Source organism: Microtus pennsylvanicus, chromosome 18 (assembly GCF_037038515.1).
Source record: "Microtus pennsylvanicus isolate mMicPen1 chromosome 18, mMicPen1.hap1, whole genome shotgun sequence".
Classification (NCBI taxonomy): Eukaryota; Metazoa; Chordata; class Mammalia; order Rodentia; family Cricetidae; genus Microtus; species Microtus pennsylvanicus.
Window position 1 is genome coordinate 23,078,473 of NC_134596.1, and position 19,692 is coordinate 23,098,164.

Sequence of the window (19,692 nt, forward strand, 5' to 3'; positions counted from 1 at the left end):
TCACAGGAACTTCAGATCGAACGGTACTTCTGATTAACTGTGTGGCAGTAGGCAGAATGACCTCTCTGAACCTCAGTTTCCTCACCTGGAAGACTGAATTATCAATGATATTGCTTTATAGATTATTTAGATGTTGTGTCCGTGGGAGTTTGGGACATGGTTTGATTAGTAAAATGCTTGTCACGAAAGCATAAGACCTGAGTTTGGGTCCCCAGCGGCCACGTAGAAAGCTAGCTGGAGAGCTGGAGAGCTGGAGCGATGACTCAGGAGTTGAGAGCACCGGATGCTCTTCCAGAGGACTCCAGTACAACAACAACAATAACAAAAAGCTAGTTGAGCAATGGGTGCCTGCAACCCAGTGTTTCGAGGGTAGAGACAATTGGATCCTAGTCTAACCAATCAGTGAGCTCGAGGATGTGTGAGGAGACCCTGTCTCAAAACATAAGGTGGAGGGAGCTAGAGGAGGATACGAACAGTGCACATACCATCTGCTTACCCACACACCCACGTCCATGTGCACACACGCACACACAAATGCAAGACAAGTCGCACGTGTGAACACACTTGTGAGTTGCTTAGCATCATGGACACAAGCATAGCTTCTAGGACTACTGTTTCCAAGTTTCTCATGTTCTCTCTTGCTGATGCAGGATGCCCTGGTTCCATACTCTCAGGACAGTTAGACTCCAGGACCTGGAAGTCTGAAAAGCACTGACCCATTCTGTTTCTGAATTACCTGCTTCTGCCCTGTGCACAGCTGGGAAAGAAAGGATCCTCTTTGGAAGAAGTGTGTGCATGCAAGCAGGGCAGCCCCCACACTACCCAGTGTCCCTGCTGTCCGTGGATGTCCCTTTTAGTGCGTGATGTGGTGTGAGCTCTGCCCGGAATGGACCTGCGTGTATCGACTTCGCATGGGTCTCGGCTTTGTCCGATTAACACGCCTGGCAATGAGACAGCAAGACTTGTGCTTCCCTAGCAAAGGGTATTTTGTTTCAGAGGGTTGATTGTTTGAAATGCAGTTTCTCTGGCTCATAATGTCAGAACTGGTGTTTGACGTACACATGAGGACCCTTACCGATGGTCTTATGTTTTAGTGAGGGCTCTCCGCAGAAGCAGCAGAGTGCATGTGCTCTCCTCTCTCTCTGTGTGTGTCTGAGAGAGGAAGGGAGAGAGAGGTGGGCCATATACTTATAGGAAATTGCTTATGAAGATCTTATAGTATAGGTTCTAGTCTTTTTTTGTAACTATTTATTTGTTGTGAATTTCATTACATATATCTTGATCCTATTTATCTCCCTGTCCCTTTGTGTCTGTCCTCTACCCTTGTAGAAAAAGAAAATGCAAAAGCTGTAGTGTGACTCAGTGAGTCACACAGCAAGGAGCAAGGGGCAGGGCCCATTTCCTGTTTTAACGCCCTCAGGGCTGGCTCACCAACACTTATACCACCAGGGCCAGCTGTACTGTGGTGCCCAGGTGAGGGACAGGGACTGCTCTCCCGAGTGTTGCAGCTGGTGAGGGACAGGGACTGCTCTGCTGAGTGTTGCAGCTGGTGAGGGACAGGGACTGCTCTCCCGAGTGTTGCAGCTGGTGAGGGACAGGGACTGCTCTCCCGAGTGTTGCAGCTGGTGAGGGACAGGGACTGCTCTCCCGAGTGTTGCAGCTGGTGAGGGACAGGGACTGCTCTGCTGAGTGTTGCAGCTGGTGAGGGACAGGGACTGCTCTGCTGAGTGTTGCGCTGGTGAGGGACAGGGACTGCTCTCCCGAGTGTTGCAGCTGGTGAGGGACAGGAGCCGCTGTGCTGAGTGTTGCAGCTGGTGAGGGACAGGAGCCGCTGTGCTGAGTGTTGCAGCTGGTGAGGGACAGGGGACTGCTCTGCTGAGTGTTGCAACTGGTGAGGGACAGGGACTGCTCTCCCGAGTGTTGCAGCTGGTGAGGGACAGGGACTGCTCTCCCGAGTGTTGCAGCTGGTGAGGGACAGGGACTGCTCTCCCGAGTGTTGCAGCTGGTGAGGGACAGGGGCAGTTCTCCCAACTGCCTCAGGCAGAGTGGGAGAAAGGCATCTCTTGCTTGCCCATGCCACCATATGGCAGATGAGGGGTGGGGCCGGATCTGCTGGTAATGGGGATGGGCAGCTCTGGAAGGGCATCTTTCCCTGGTCTTTGACACCACATGGCAGACAAAGGGTGCAGTGGTAGCTCTCTCTCTCTCTCATGCCCCCAGGCAAGGTGCAAGGCCTGCACTCCCAAGTGCTGCAGCCAGTAAGGGGTGGGTGATGAGGGGCAAGGAGAAGGCATCTCTCCCTTGTCCATGCCACCACACGGCAGATGAGAAGCACCAGATCTCCTGTGCTCATGTTTTCAGGGCTGGCACACCACACCCGTGGTGACAGGATCAACTCTACTTTGCTGCCTAGCTGAGGTGCAGGGCCTGCTCTTTTGCGTGCTGCTGCAGCTGTCGAGGGACTGGGTTAGCAATCCCTAATGTTGCAGCCAGTGAGAGCCCTGCCTCTTGGCCTTCCGTGGTATGAGGAGTCACAGACATCAACACAGACCCAAGGCGCAGCAGGGCCACAGACCTAGACATGGGCCTTAGCAGCAGGCGAGGCCCGGACATCACCATGGCCCTTGGTGACAAGCAGACCCCCCACCTCAGCCTGCTCCTCACTGCCTTCACCTCTTCAGATCTCTTTCTACACAGGACATGAACCATTCTCTCTCTCTCTCTCCCATCCCATCCCATCCCATCCCATCCCATCCCATCCCATCCCATCCCATCCCATCCCATCCCATCCCATCCATTTGTCTATGATAATAGTGCTTGACCAGCTGGTTTCTCTGGGCAGGCAGGCATGTGGGTCTCCTCCTGCTCTGTCTAAATGGTGCTGGGTAGGGTTGTGTTTTTTCCTCACCACCTGGGTAGGCCACCCTGGTATTTTTTAAATTAATTTTTATTTCTGGTGCATTGGTGTTTTGTACAGTTATGTCTGTGTGACGGTGTTGATTTCCTTGGAATTGGAATTACAGACAGTTGTGAGCTGCCATGTGGGTGCTGGGAATTGAACCTGGGTCCTCTGGAGGAGTAGTCAGTGCTCTTAACCACTGAACCATTTCTCCAACCCCTCGGTTCTGGTCTGAATGCAGACATACTTAAGGCTGAGAAACAGCCATTGTTTCAGTGAGTCCAAAGACAGTGTATCTGGCTAGCTGGTACACATCCATGAGATGGAGGCAGGAGGATATGAGTCTTGAGATAAGTTTGGGATACATAATAGGACTGTCTCAGAAACCAATATAACAAAACAAACACAAACCTACTGTCTAATGGGCAGGAAGACTTCCCTGTAAAAGAGACTGCCTTTTGTTTCACTTAGGCCTTTGCCTGGGTAGGTGAGGCCCACCCACATTGTGGAGGAGAGTCGGCTTTATTTATTTAAAAATTTCTTTTAATGATTTATTTTTATTTCATGTGCAATGGTGTTTTGCCTGAAAATATGTCTGTATAAGGGTGTCAGATCCCCTAGAACTGTGGCTATAGGCAGTTGTGAACTGCCATACAGGTCCTGGGAATTGAGCCCAGGTCATCTGGAAGAGCAATCAGTACTCTTAACCACCGAGCCATCTCTCCAGCCCTGACTTTGTTTATCTACTTTAGATGTTATATCCATTCAGAAATACCTGGGATAGTGTTTGTCTAGGTGTTTGAGTGTTCATAGCCCCATCGTTTTACACACAATGTTCCCTATTACATCCTTGGTATCATCTTGGGGTTCATGATCCTTTTCTGAGCTTGTGTAGTTGAGAAGACTGGTATTAAAGCATCACAGACCATGGAGGTCTCGAGGTTGGGGTTGTTTTCCTGAATCTTCCACGGGGAAATATGTAAGGCCTTACTGGGCAGTGGTGGGGCACGCCTTTAACCTCAGCCCTTGGGAGGCAGAGGTAGGCAGATCTCTGATTCCAAGGCCAGCCTGGTCTACAGAGTGAGTTCCAGGGACAGCCAAGGCTACACGGGGCTCCTCTTCCAGAGTCAGTAATGATGGGTATTTCATATTGCACATGCACACTGGAGTCTGTAGGTCAGAGTGTGCACTTTGCAGAGTTCCTGATCCAGAACTGCGACTCAGCCTGAAGCCGTCTGTGTGTGGCCATTTTGAGGATGTACTAGTGACTTCCTCAAGCCCTCAGGTTCGAGGAAATTTCCTAAACATTTTAGACACTTCTTCTGCCTAGCCTATAAACCTTGGGCACTCAGGATCTCGTTTATGACAAGGTGGCTAGGCATGTCCCTTTGGTTTAATGTTTTGATGTCAGGCTTGGCATTTGTACCATTTTTCAACCTGATTTTGGAGTCCAGGTAGACACATCTGTGGCCAGGAACATTATCTGTGAGGACAGCTGTAGGAAGAGTTATTTTGCAGTGAGGCTTCAGATTGCCCCATTTTGTTGCTAGGTTCTTATTTGCCAAGGTCTTCCCTCTGTGTTGTGTGACTGCTTGGGAGGACACACACCTGTTTGCCCAGATAGGGCTCCAGTAACAGACAGAAGAAGTTCTTTCATGTAAGCCTACCTTGGTGACCAGTGGATTTCCTAGAGTTACTTATAGGGCTGGAGAGATGGCTCAGCTGTTAAGAGCACTGCCTGCTTTTCCGAAGGTCCCGAGTTCAACTCCCAGCAACCACATGATGATTCAACCTTCTATAATCGGGGAAGAGACCTGGTCAGTCGTCCTCATCAACTTAGAACGTGAAACCCAACATGGCCAAGTTCAACAGAAACACCTTGCATGCTTCAGCTTTGTCAGGGCATATGTGTCATTTTTCATTTCACTTATAGGGACGCGGGTGACTTAGAGGGAAGAGCCAGTTCCACTGTGCACTGAAGCCCTCTGCAGCTTGTGGGCATCAACACCATGGAAGTGTCCCCTACCTCCAGCACGTGTTCCTGCTCCTGTAATGTGGGGAAGGAGCCTCATGAGGCTTTTAGCTCTCTTGTAGCTTGTGAGTTGCCCAAGCCTTCCTCCTCCCCTCCTTAAGAAATGCTTCAATCTCAAGAAAACAGACTTGTTACCTGAAGGGCTGGATGAGGAGGCGCCATAGATCACACAGGCTGATTTATGCTAGAGATATGGTGCTAAAGTTCGCTATGCAAATGACGTGGCAGTTTGGTGAGTCCTATTTTTGGTAATTTGTAGTAGGTAAGCCAAGAGCACATTGCCGTTCTGAAGACATTTTTAGAGGACCTAAAAGTGAGTTTCTATTTTGATGCTTTTTGAGAACTTGAGAGGCTTTCTCTTGGCAAGAGGTAAGAAGATCTGCCGGTGTCTTTGACAAGTGGTCTCAGGGGAACAGCTTGCCATCTGCAGGAGGCCTCTTCAGTGCCCCACTTAGGATGCTTTGGATTGGCTGCTTTTTCGTAGAGAGCATCCGGTTTTCTTAAGAGGAGGCTGGCAGAGAATACAAAGCCTTGGGAACAGATCCAAGACCACAGAGGAACAGGCTCAGAGAGCGTCAGCGGTCATCAGAAGAGGGCTCTCCTTACATGGCACCATGCGCTTTCCAGACACCCCCTGAAAAATATTGCAGTCTTCATGCAGGGAGTCGTATGCTAGGGTCTGGCATCTGCTCTTTTCCAGGGATCTGTAGTGTCCCTCTGGCACACCAGAGGTAACAGTGTAGTAATATAGCCCTCTCCATGGAAACAACATTGACTCACTTTTACAAGTCCTAATCTTAGGAGAGAGGCTGGGGTATGTGTAATTTCTGTTTGTTATTATCAACCCCAACTAACTTATGCCAAGAACCTACTGTGTGCAGACTTTAGAAGGGCATCATTCATCTCAGCGACCATCCCTCACCTTCGAGGAAGATTGCTCCTATCACATTTTACTTAGGATGAATCTGAAGGAACTTCCCTGTGTCTGGACTTTGACCCAGATCCTCTAGGATGGCACTTGCACCTCAAGCCAGGCTGTCATTTTCTCATCCTCAGAGAATGATATGATCTTTTGTTCACCATGCATTGCTTGCATGAATTTTATCTTTTTGAACTGCTGCATTTATACTATTTCTCTCAGTTATTGAGTTGTTGGTGCTCAGATAGCCCTGCGCTGGGAAGGCAGGAAGGGTTAGGAAGCTGTAACTCCTGTGGACACCTGGGTTGTGTCCCCCTCTCCAGTGTGTGTGTGTGTGTGTATATATATATATGTATGTATCTGTGGGGTGTGTGTGTATGTATCTGTGTGTGTGTGTGTACCTTTGGGGTGTGTGTGTATGTGTATATCTCTCTCTGTGTGTATATCGGTGTGGTGTGTGTATTTTATGTGTGTGTGTGCGTATCTGTGGGGGTATGTGCATGTGTATGTATGTATATATGTTTGTAGATATCTGCGGAGTACATGAATGCATTTGCATGAGTGTCTGTTGTGGGTTCTTTCTCAATTGCTTTCTAGTTTATAAGGCAGAGTTTCTTGCTGAACTGGAAGCTTCTTCTTGGGCTAGTTTAACTAGCCATCTTGTTCCCAGATGCCCTGTCTGGCTTCTGAATGCTGAGATTTCAGGAGGGCCATTATACCCATCTGGCATTTGACCTTTCTCTTGCAGCTGAGGGTGAGTGATGGAGGTTCGGACTCCAGGGTTCTTGCCTGCACAGCAAGTGCTGTACCCCGAGTTCTCTCTCTAGCCCCCAGCTTCTGGGGCCTTAACCAAGCCTTCAGGGTACAGCTGCAGCCTCTGTCTGGAGGCGGTAGCAGGCTTTGTCTGCAGATGTCAGGAAGTGAACTTATCTGAGCACGAGCTACTCCATCTGTACGGAGGCTTGGCCTCATCAGCGTCTCTCGCGGCCGTGGTCTCATGAATGTTTCTCCTCCTCCAGGTTGGGAAAGAGGTTAAAGAAGACCCGCAAGTATGACATCATCACCACTCCTGCTGAGCGTGTGGAGATGGCCCCACTGAATGAGGAGGACGATGAGGATGAGGACGCCACAGTATTCGACATCAAGTATAGGTGCGGGCAGGGGACAGAGGCTTCTCCCCGGGATGTGTCCGGTAGGATGGTTCAGCCACAGTGTTCTTGTGTTCTTATTAAGTGTTAGTCCAGACGAGCACAGGGCTGGTGGGTAAATGCTTATCCTGAAACAAACAAAAAGTCACATTATTATGGTTGTTCCTGGAACATTGGTTTTAGAAACAGAGTTTATTAATGAATCACATTTGAATTTTATTTACTTGTGTGTGTGTATGCATATATATATATGTGTGTGTATGTAGTAGTATATATATATGTGTATATATAAATGCATGCATATAAACATGTATGTATATATGTGTGCCTACACACAGGCATATATGTCACTGAGTATATTTGGAGGCAGAGAACAACTTTTTTGGAGTTGATTCCCTCTTTCCATTATGTGGATTCTGGGGATCAAACACAGTTTGTCCGGCATAGCAGCAAGTGCCTATACCTGCTGGTTTTTTTTTTTTATTCAGAGCCACTCCTAGAATCTTGTTCATATTAGGTGTGGCTGTTAATACTGACTGAACTTGACAGGCTCCAGAATCACCCTGGAGACAAATGTCTTGCCGAGCTTGTGAGGGAGTTTCTAGATGGAGCTAATCAAGAGAAGACCCACCTTAAATGTGGTCAGCACTATCCCATGGGTGGGGGTCCTGGGCTGGATGAAAAGGAGGAGCCGTGCCGAGCACCCGCATTCACCTGTCCGCTTCCTGACTGAATGCCACATGACAGCTGCCTCGTGCTCCTGCTGCCTTGCTGTCTCCGCCGTGATCGACTGTACCCTCAAACTGTAAATCAAGCAACTCTTCCTTCCTTAAGTTGCTGTCTTAGTTAGGGTCTCTCTTGCTGTGATAAAACAACCTGGGAGGGCAGGCGGTGGTGATAAGCGCCTTTAATCCCAGCACTTGGGAGACAGAGGTAGGTAGATCTCTGTGAGTTCCAGGTCAGCCTGGTCTATAAGAACTAGTCCCAGGACAGGCACCAAAGCTACACAGAGAAACCCTGTCTCAAAAAACCAAAAAAACAAAAAGAAAATGCAACAACATGGGGAGGAAAGGGTTTATTTCATTTTACCCTTTTTTTGAGGCTTTCTGCAAAGTGACAACAGAAGAGAACCAGACTGCCCAGGAGCAGACACTGAGCACGGAGCCCGAGTCCATGGGTCTAGGGTTCACAATGGCCAACAGCTTAGAGTAAATGATTAATACAAATGGATTTGCTGGGTCCTGATGTTCCACCTAGAATAGAAGAAATGAGAGACACCAAGGGATTGGGGGGAGCAAACTCAAGTCCTGTTTCAGACATCACCAGGTGCCAAGACGGGAGTGTCTGTGAAATGCTAAGCATTTATAATTCATTACCCAGGAATGTCAGGGCAGGAACGAAAGCAGAGGCCATGGGTGGATGCTGCTTACTGGCTTGCTCCTCATGGCTTGCTCATCTTGCTTAATTAAAGTACCGAGGACCACCCACAGTGAGCTGGGCCCTCCCATATCAATCATCAATGATCATTTGAGAGGCTGTACCACAGGCTTGCCCAAAGGCTGGTTTGGTGTGGGCATTTCCTCAGTTGAGAATCCCTCTTCCCAGATGGCTCTAGCTTGTGTTAAGGTGACGGAAAACCAGCTAGCACAGTTGCTTTTGGTAAGTATTTTCTCATTATCACAACCAAGAGAGAAGCAACTAATCCACTGGGTGACTGAACTGGCTCTGTGGAAATCATGACAGAACGGGCTATTTTTATTCTATTTTCACATGCCACTAAGTAAGAGAAATCCCTAGTCTGGATATGCAAGCCTCTGCCAGTAGTTCCAATACTCAGGAGGCTGAAGCAGGAGGTTTTGAGTTCAAGGTTGGCCTGAGATACATAATGAGAACCTGTTTCAAATAACTGGTTGGGAAGGGGGAGAGACTTAAACAAGGTACTCTAAAATCTGTTTAGAAATTCTGTCTAGAACGTGAGATGCGAAAAGGTTCTATTCTTTGACTGCCTGGATGCCAGCGCTGCTATAGCCTAAAATACATCCACACTCGTCTCAGTTCTTCAAATTAGACCAAGTTCCCTTTTTGGGCTGATTGTCAGTCCTGGATTGCAAGCTCTGAAACTCATCAAAAAGTAACTGACAAAACTGAACCACTTGGTAGGTATTCAAGTAGTAGGAATACTTTTGTTTTCTGAAAGACTGACTTCCTCCCCTGGCCTAATGCAAGGGTGGGAACCAAGGATGAGGAGAAACTGTGGACCCATATACACAGTGGCATTTCAGACACTCCCCTCTTGGCACCTGGTGATGTCTGATACAGGACTTGGGTATGCTCCCCCCAATCCCTTGGTGTCCCTCATTTTTTCTAGGCAGAAACTCAGGACCCAGCAAATCCATTGTATTAATCCTGTACTCTAAGCAATGGCCATTGTGAACCCTAGTCCCATAGACTTGGGCTCTATGCTCAGTGTCCGCTTCTGGGCAGTCTGGTTCTCTCTGATGTCACTATGGGGACAGTCTCAAAAACAGGTTCTTTTTTTTCTATTTATTTATTTATTAAAGATTACTGCCTCCTCCCCGCCACTGCCTCCCATTTCCCTCCCCCTCCCCCGGTCAAGTCCCTCTCCCTCATCAGCCCGAAGAGCAATCAGGGTTCCCTGCCCTGTGGGAAGTTCAAGGACCACCCACCTCCATCCAGGTCTAGTAAGGTGAGCATCCAAACTGCCTAGGCTCCCACAAAGCCAGTACGTACAGTAGGATCAAAAACCCATTGCCATTGTCCTTGAGTTCTCAGTAGTCCTCATTGTCCGCTATGTTCAGCGAGTCCGGTTTTATTCCAGGCTTTTTCAGACCCAGGCCAGCTGGCCTTAGTGGGTTTTCGATAGAACATCCCCATTGTCTCAGTGTGTGGGTGCACCCCTCGCAGTCCTGAGTTCCTTGCTCGTGCTCTCTCTCCTTCTGCTCCTGATTTGGACCTTGGGATTTCAGTCTGGTGCTCCAATGTGGGTCTCTGTCTCTGTCTCCTTTCATCGCTTGCTGAAGGTTAATATCCAGGAGGATGCCTATATGTTTTTCTTTGGGTTCACCTTCTTATTTATCTTCTCTAGGATCACAAATTATAGGCTCAATGTCCTTTATTTATGGCTAGAAACCAAATATGAGTGAGTACATCCCATGTTCCTCTTTTTGGGTCTGGCTTACCTCACTCAGGATAGTGTTTTCTATTTCCATCTATTTGCATGCAAAGTTCAAGAAGTCCTTGTTTTTTACTGCTGAGTAGTACTCTAATATGTATATATTCCATCTTTCTTCATCCATTCTTCCATTGAGGGGCATCTAGGTTGTTTCCAGATCCTGGCTATTACAAATAATGCTGCTATGAACATAGTTGAGCATATACTTTTGTTGTATGATAGGGCATCTCTTGGGTATATTCCCAGGAGTGGTATTGCTGGGTCCAGGGGTAGGTTGATCCCGAATTTCCTGAGAAAAAACAGGTTCTTGTATAAAATGTGGTCACGACATTTGTGACCTTATTTCTGACACCCTTATTTTATTTAAAAGTTATTTGTGTCTATGCGTGTACATGCCTGTGTATGCATGAACATGTGTGCACACATGCTGTAGGTGGTATGACAGTTTACAGGAGCCAGTTCTCTCATTCTGTCATGTGGATCTGTTTGGTCTGAATGAGAATAGCCCCCGTAGACTTGTGCATGAATTCTTCAGTTGGTGGAACTGTTTGGGAAGGATTAGAAGTGTTGTCTTGTTGGAGGAGGTGTGTGATGGGGGTGGACTTTGGGGTTTCAAAAGTCCATACCAGGCACAGTCAGCTCTCTCTCTCTCTCTCTCTCTCTCTCTCTCTCTCTCTCTCTCTCTCTCTGCCTGTGCTGTAGATGAAGAGTGATAGTGGCAGCCTCGCTGTCTTACTCCTGGTCTTAAAGGAGTATGCATTCAATAGTTGACCAATGAGCGAGGTTTGCTATTGGGATTTTCTTCTCTGTGTGTTACCTCTGAATTTTATTCCTTTCTCTAGCTCTGTTGAGCTTTTCCTTTAGCCCATTATGGTGGTGAATCTATCTATATTCATTAGCTTTCCCCTCCCCAGTCAATTCAGGATTCTGGAGTTAAGAGCTTTGGTCATGCGTTACTTTCTATGTGCATCGCATTCTCTAAGGCTTCCTTTCTCTCTAGGGAATGGTGACTGGCCTGTTGCTTTTCCGTTTTGTTATTAGTTTGTTTGTCTGGCTCTGGTACAAGTTAATGCTGGCCTCATGAAGCGAGTTGGGTGTGTTTCCTTATTTTCCTTTTGTAGACAAGTTTGAATCAGATTGGAACCGTTTGTTTCCTAAGTGTTTAGTAGAGCATGCCAAAAAACCGGCTGCACCCAAGACAGCCTGTGTGCAGTATTTAGGATAGTGGCATGCATCAGTTCCTTGAATAGTTCCGAGAATATTCAATCTTTATTTCTTCTTGGGTCAGTTTTGATCAGAAGTAGTTTTGGGGGCATTTTGTCCATGTCTGTTAAAGTTTACAGATCTGTTTTTGTATAGTTGTTCCCAATATTCTTTAATCCTGTAAATGTGTGTAATATGAGTAGCTATGGTCTTTTTTCGTCTTTTTTGAATGACAGGATCTTTGTGTAGCCCTGGCTGGCCTGGAACTCGCTGTGTAGACCAGGCTGTATAGACAGTGTAAATCTCGAATTTACAGAGATCTGCCTGCTTTTGCCTCCTGAATTCTGGGATTAAATGTGTGTGCCACCATGCCTGGCTCATTTGCATTATTATTATTTAATATTTAATATTTTTTACTTCCCCCCTTTCTCAGTCTTGTAGGAAGCTTCATTTTATCTCTCTGCATGTAGAATCATCCTGGGGCTTCTTTGATACCCTCTCTAATGATCAACTTTCAGTTGGTGTCTGCCTCCCATCTTAGCTAGGATCTCTGTTGCTTTGACAAACCACATGACCAAAAGCAAGTTGGGGAAGAAAGGGTTTTGATCAGCTAACACTTCCATATTGCTGTTTACCACTGAAGGAAGTAAGTGTTGACTGAGATTTCTGTCCTGCCCGGTTCCTGCAATTGTTCAGTCCCAAAGAAACCACACAGAGGTTTACATTAATTATAAACTGATTGGTCTAGTATCTCAGGCTTCTTATTAACTCTCATAACTTATATTAGCCCATAATTCTTGTCTGTGATAGCCATGTGGCTTGGTACCCTTTTCTGCGAGGCAGTCACGTCTTGCATTCTCTGCATCTGGGTCAGGACTGCAGACTGAAACTTTCCTCTTCCCATAATTCTCGTTGCCCCACCTCTACTTCCTGCCTGGCTACTGGCCAATCGGTGTTTATTAAACAAGTACAAGAAACAAATCTTTACAGGGTAAAACCATTGTCCCACAGCAAGTGAGGACAGGAACTCAAGCAGGGCAGGATCCTTGAGGCAGGAGCTGATGCAGAGGCCATGGAGGAGTGCTGCTTACTGGCTTGCTTCCTCTGACTTGCTCAGCCTGCTTTCTTATAAAACCTAGGACTACCAGCCCAGGGATAGCATCACCTACCATGGGCTGGGCCCTCCCACATTGTTCACTAAATGAGAAAAGCCTTACAGTGGATCTCATGGAGGCATTTCCTTCACTGAAGCTGTCTCTGAGGGCTCAATCTTGTGTTAAGTTGACGCACAAAACCAGCCAGTATACCAACCCTCAGCTTTCTTTGAGTGAATTCTATTCTGCTGCTGCTTTCACTGAATATGAAACCCATTCAGTTATTATCAGACTTCCCAACTGGAATCGGCATTTTTTTTCTGTGGCAGCCTGTGGCAGAGCCTCCTGTAGACATCCAGGACTGTTGCCAGGCCCTGCCCTGCCTCTCTTTGTGTCCTGAAGAACTGTTTGTGGTTGAAGTGAAATGACGTTGTCGATGACCTTGGAGGTGAATCAGTCAGACACAAGGCCGCACCAGGCCGGAGAAGACTGACAGCTGGGAGGCTAAGTAGCTTTTCCTCATGTCCAGGTTTATGGGAACTACAGCTGAGAAGTGGGGGAAATGGATTCACTGTCATCTCACTGCTTAGCAGTAGCCACTAGAGTGTGTGTAAGTACGTGTCTGTGGGGCTTCCTTTTTCTTTTGAAATAGACCCATGTTACAAAGGCTGACTTGGGACCCCTTCCCCCCGAGTAGCCTATTGTGAACAGCTTTTCACGTCAGTAAGTATGAAAGAATGAAGCTCTTTAAGGTCGCCTTTCTGCTTCATGCAGCGTTTTGAGGACTTGTCGGCACACTGCTGACCTATTCATAGGGACTTGTTTTTCCTGTCCACCAAATGTTTCTGCTTCTCTCCAGGAAGCACACACATTGAAATCAGATGTGAATGAGCCATGGCTTTTGGGTTGTTTTGTGATGGAGTGGAGAGAGGAGTGTCATGTGCTTGGCACCATGGCAGTGAGGTGGGTCCGATGTGTCTTACCGTATATGCAACTTTCTGATCGTATCTTGTGACTTGGAGCCCGGGTGGATCAGCCAGGCTTGTTCTCCCCAGGTTTCCAGTCATGGGGAGAAGAGGTCAGAGGCCAGGGAGGTGTCTGTGGACAGCACCCCCAGCCCCAGTCCTGGGTATCAATCCTAGGGTCTCATGCATGCTAGCTCCACCCCTTCTTTGTTTGTTCCATACCGCTGGGATGCTTTGATTTGGGAAAAATACCACTTGGAGGACAAAACGCCTGGAGTTTTGGAATGGTTCCATACTCCAGGAGGCATTTGGATTTCACTTGTGTTTGTGCTTGGTTGGCCTGGTGCACTGTTGCAGTGTTTTGGGTCTTTGCGAATCCCTAGTTTATTTTGGAAGACTTTTGTTACACCGCCTAGGCATCCCCGGAGGACAGGCACGCGTGAGCGCTGCTGGTTGTGTGTCAGGGAGCCTGGCAGCTGGGTTGAGCACAGCTTAAGGTACCTAGCTGCTGGGTAAAACCCACCCAAGGTACCAGACTGCTGCTGTCTCTGCCAGCCCTGCTTCCTGCTGAGTTGGGCTTTCTGTGTGTGGAAACAGCGTGGCTCCTCCAGGGTGTGGACCAGCATTCTAAGCAGGCTTGCTTGCCCCACTTTTGTGGCTAGAGCTTCCTATAGGAATATTAGCTACCAGTGACATGACCATGGCGTAGGAGACTGTGCCTACTCTATCCTCCAGAGGGCAGGCAGATCTGACCCCCCCCCCCCCCCGGCTCCGCTCCCATCCCAGGTTGAGGTCTAGACTAAGTACTTCTTACATGAAGGTATTAATACCTTTCCCATGGCAACGTCTTCTGGCTGCTTTTTTTTCCTAAGGAACTTGGGAAAGGTTTGGGTCTGGAGGCTCCTCTGCCCGCCTCCTGTCCCAAGGTTTTAATTATTTTGTGAGAGGTGCTTATGGCGAGGAGACTGTCATGAAAACTGGGGTTCTCCTTTGCTCTGCAGCCCTCCCGTGTCTATGTGTGGCTGATGAGTGTTCAGGTATGGGGGTTGGCCGTGAGCAACTCATGGGAGGAAGGCACAGGGCCTGCCAGAGCTATCCATGCAGGTGCTTCTGGGACCCCTGTGAGATGAGCGCCCAGGCAGGCGACAGTGCCACATGTTGTTCAGTGAACCCATGATTTGTTTTGATGTAGCTATGGAGAGTACTCTGTGCCCTGGCCTGATTCTTGGTTTGGTCTCTGAAGCCATCACGAGTTCGGCTTGGCGGGAGCCCTCCCTTCCTCAGCTGCCACCCGTGCCTTGCAGCCGGTGGCCTTGGCCTCCCCACGTGGATTTAAACTCCACAGGCCCGCGTAGTCTCTGCCGCGTGGTTTGCTCTTTTCTGAGTCGTTTTTAAATCTCCCTTGCAAACACAGCTCTTAAGTGGCACAAACCAGAGCATGCGGTTGCTGAAAGCTGCAACCCCTCAGGGTGACTCTGTCACGTGGAGGCATAAGCGGCTTCCAGGTTGCTCTTCTCTACCCCTGGATTCTGGGTTTCTGGTTCCGTCTCTGGAATTGATTTAATTACATTTTTTCCCCTTTAAATAAATACCACCCTATTAATCATAATTTCAAACTGGTGTGGCATTGTTTATGACTTACGCCTTCATTTCCGTGTTTGAAAAAGAATCAAAAGGAGAATAATATTTCAGGATATATCAAAGTTGAGTGTAATTCGGAATTCATTGCCCATAAATAAAGTTTTATCGGCACACAGCCATCACCAGACATTCTGTACCGTCTCTGGCCGCTTTTCTGTCATGACAGCAGGATTCATAGCGGACATAGAAACTGCAGGATATACAAGCTTTAAGGCAGTTACTCTTGGGTAAATTTTAAAGAAATGCTTTGTTGACACTCGGTCTGAACACCCGTGGGAGGGTGAGAAAGAGGGATTTAAGGAAAAAGCAGCTTGTGTTCTAAGGGGTGTGTGTGGAAGGAGGGTCCCTGGGCATCCTGTGTGAGATCTGAAGGTCAGAGTGACACGGGAGAATGCAATGTGCCTTCCAGACAGCATGTGAAGAAGCCGCATGGTTGGGCGCACCAAGGGCTGCAGAGAGACGATGGTGATGATAATGACGAAGATGACTACGCAGACGGCAGGAATAGGAAAAGGGACAGAGAGTGTGAGCGTGTGGCCCATGGGGTGGAGACTGCCAGGAAGAGTCAGATGGTTTCAAGTGCTCTGCCCAAGTGGTGATTCTTCTTCCTTTTCTTTCAGGTAAAGATTTTCGGGCGTGTCAGCATCCTGGGGGACGTTGGTCAACTGCAGCCTGAGATATGAAGGTCTGGGCACCGGCTCTCACCTGAGGTGTTGAAACCGAAACCAATGTTACTTATGAAACTCTGACTCCACTCTGTGTGTCCAGCATCTACTTGGAACGTCACCAACAAGCTTGTCCCCAATCGCCAGATGAGAGTCACCTCGGCCACCCTTGGATGCCCCTTTGAGATGCTCTTTGCACTCCTTCCTTGAGGGGTTTTCCACCTTCCTAAGAGGCGAAGATGGGAATATTGATTTCTAAGAATCTTTCTAGAACAACTATGGATAACAGTAAAGCTACAGTTAGGAGGATCAATAATTTTAAAAAGCTGGGAAGATACCTTAGTTCATAGCCTGATTACCTTAGAAGCAGGGGATACAAGTTTTGTCCCTGGAGCTCACATAAAACAGAACTAGCATGAGGGCCCACACCTCTAATCCAGTATAGGGCAAAGAGGTGAAGGCCTGGGGTTGACTGCTCAGTCAACCTAACCTTGTGAGTGAGTTCCGGTGACGACACCTGGTCCCAGACACGGTGGATGACTCCAGAGGAACAATGCCCAAGGTTCATTTCTGGCCCCTACACACATGTTCACCAACACACAGCACACATACACACACCCTCAAAAGCCGGAAGGGCCTTCAGATGTACCTAGGAGAATCCTGGCATTTTGTTATTCCAGATCTTTCCGTCACCGTCAGGTCTGGTTTTATTTGGGGGACAGCTATGTGACATTTCAGAGTGAACATACAAGCTCCCCACCCAACTCCACTCCACCCCTTCCAAGAGGTTCGGCATAAATAGGAATGGCTACTACACAAATTTCAAATTTTCAGGGATCAGACCACATGAGTGTGTGTGTGTGTGCGCGCGCGTGCGTGTGTGTATGTGTATGGGTATGGGTGTATGGTGTGTATACCTGTCTCTCTCTTCATGGGGATGTAAAGTGCCAGGTAGCTTTTAGTGATTTTGTGTGTGTGTGTGCTGTAAAAACGTTTCTCTCTCCTGCCTCAGTGTTGTGTTGTTTGTCTTAGGAATATAATGCTAAGAAGAAATCACTGTGGTAATTTAAATGAATGATACTTTGGTTGGCTGAAAAAAGAAGAAAAAAGGGACACTGTCAGGGACTCTGTTGGCAGCCCGTCCAGGCTAGGTTGCACTAGACTAGACTAGAAGCTCTCCTGGGCCCACTGCACCTAGCCTGGGAGCTGGGTACCCAGAGATGCCCGGAGGAAACAGGTCCTGGACTAACTGCTCAGGTTAACGGAGGTCTCCCACTTGGTCTTCTCCCATATTGCTGTAGCTCGGATGCTGTGTAAATCTCATAGCCGTGCCTTTGGGACCCCGGGAGTGTAGTATGTCTGGAAAGAATGACTGCTGTTATTGCCTTGTTTCCTTTCTGTCTTGGTTCTTGAGTTTGTGTACTTGTCTGTTTGATGCCCTGGCTCCATTGCTTTGGGTAAAATCCCCTACCATGGCCAGCTCCACCCCACCATCAGACTCTCCAGTCCCTGGCTGGGGCTGTGGTGGTGGCAGTAGGTAGAGAGAGCCACCTTGGCTCTGGAGCCTGGCTGGGCATGGGTGCTTTGCAATCCTAACCCATCACGGAGTGGCCTGTTCTGGGCTCCCTTAATCTCTGCTTCTCAGTTGGTTTCTCTCACCCTCCTGCCCTGCTAGTCAGAGGGGTGGGGCTTGAAGCAGAGCAGGTGGCTTGCTTTCCTCACTGTGTAGTCACAGCACAGAGGTGATTCTAGGACATTGGCCATCTTCAAGCTGTGTGCCCTGCCCTCTCAGCCTTGGAGCTGGGACTGTCACCTCCCATTCAGGTGTCCCGGGACTATAGGTGACCACCTAGAGAAGCTGGATTCTCCTGCCTTATGTGTGAACACCATGGATCCGGCTGCCAGTCCCTCATCGCTGACTCTGGCAAGAATAGCAGGACGGTGACCTTACAAATCCTTGATGAACCTTCAACACCGCAGGCACTTAAATAAAGATCCTTAAAACAAGAATCATCAGACTGAGTCATGAGTGTGTTGGGTTTGGGTGTTTTTCGATGGAGCTGGTGAGACGACTCTGTGGTCAGAAATGTGAACACAGGTTGTGGGTAGGGATGAGTTGGGGTTTCTGGGGCTGTGTGTGTCCTGGTGATTTAGGAAAAGGCATATGAATGGAATGGGGCTGGGGAAACTCTCTCTCTCTCTCTCTCTCTCTCTCTCTCTCTCTCTCTCTCTCTCTCACACACACACACACACACACATACACACATGCACACACATGCATGCACCCTTGCTTCATGCACTCTTGTTCAAGAAGCTGGTTCAGGTTGGGAAGTGTTGAGCCCTCACTGGAGACCCTTGAGGTGTCCAGAGGATGGAGAGCCCACCCTGTGTAATCCCTGGTCCTGTCCTTGCCTCATCCCTGGTTTTGCATAAGATTTCTGTGACATCCAGGGTGCAATGGCACATGCCTGTCATCCCAGGGCTGCAGAGGCCAGTCTGGGATCCAGAGCAAGACTTTGTCTCAACAAACAGAAAACCATCCCCAAATTTCTATGGATGTCCAGGCTGGATTAACCCCCTAGTGGATAAAAGCCAGAGAGGGTGGCTCACTCACTTGAACATGCAGTGTTGGGTGTCACCAAGAACTTCAAGGGTGTGGTCTACTTGACTCTTCCGACAGTACGCTCGTCGTCGTCTCTGTAGCCAAGCGTTTCCCTACCAGTCTCGTTCCTCTTGACACCCAGGGATGAGCCAGCCCGAGGAGGAAGGAGGTACCCTCAATCCAGCAGTGCCCCTTTTGGTTTGGATTGCTGCTAAGGCAATAAGTCTAGTAGAGGAGATGGTCCATGACTCCCAAGCCTGTCTCCCAACTGCCTGCCTTTTCTACCATAAGTGCTGACACTTAGGAAGAGGGGTAGCTTGGGGCATTGCTCAAAATGGTACTTTCTAAGGTTGTGAGACCCCCTACTGAAGTCTTAGGTTTATGATATGTACCTTGCTTGCTTTTCTTTTTTCTTTTTTTTCAGCAAGATGCTGGGTCTGGGGACCTTTTGAATGGAATTGGAAAGTAACCAGAAGAGAAATGTCCAGAGGCAGGTGCACAGGTACCCTACGCTTGCTGGTGAGACTTTTTAACTAGCAAAGTGATTTTGAGATTGGTCGGCTCCCTGGTATTGTGAGCTCTGTGAGAGGGGGTAGGCATCAGCAAAGGGGACTATGGACTCAGTTGATAGGAAGACTGCAGGAAGAGTCGGGGGACTTCTCCATCTGCTCTCCAGAGGCACAGAATCTGCCCCACGAAGCCCGCAAGCTGCTCCCAGTCACATGTGGGAGCCAGCACTTGCCTCTAGCTCTGCTGCAGTAGAATTCTTGTGACTTTTATCTGAGAATTCAGGGAGCCTTTGTGTGGACTCAGTGTGAAATACACAGCATATGATTTGTGAGATCGCTCTCTTTTCTATTCTTGGTGGGAACCAAATAGCGTGAGCATTTAAGGCCGTTGCTGTGAACCGCTACCTGCGCTGTTGCCTGAGTATTTGGTCTGCAGAGCGTCTCTCCCCTTGGTAATTGCCTCAGAATTTCTTGCTATAGTTAGGCTTAGTGGACTAGATTATCTATCAGCAAGCTTCACCTTCCTGGAGGTGGGCTGTTTTTGATGAGCCAAAATGATGTGGAAGGGCCACAATGGGGTTTACCTGTATTTGTTAGCAAAGAGAGGTACCGCAGCCTCAATTTAAGTGTTTAAACCCTCCCTCCGACACCAGTGCTGCAAGTAGGAAAGATCATAGAGTAACTGATTGTGAAGTTTGTAAGAAGTCAGCTGGGCGGTGCCGGATGTTATGGGAAGAAGCAAAAGAGAATGGGTGTGATTCCTGTCTTGCTTGCTCAGAGTAATGGGGGGCTAGCTTCCTCCGCTGGCTGTTGCGGTCACCT

General features: G+C 48.3%; 1 protein-coding gene across 1 annotated transcript in view; it reads left to right on the top strand.

Moving 5' to 3' along the window:
- Positions 1 to 17,769, top strand: part of Fam174b (family with sequence similarity 174 member B) — a 40,944-nt gene extending 23,175 nt beyond the window's left edge. Inside the window, exons 2-3 of the mRNA XM_075952687.1 lie at positions 6,870 to 7,001; positions 15,715 to 17,769. Coding sequence (XP_075808802.1) covers positions 6,870 to 7,001; positions 15,715 to 15,718 — 136 coding nt within the window. The 3' untranslated portion in view covers positions 15,719 to 17,769. The remainder of the gene's footprint in view (positions 1 to 6,869; positions 7,002 to 15,714) is intronic.
- The last annotated feature ends 1,923 nt before the right edge of the window (positions 17,770 to 19,692 follow it).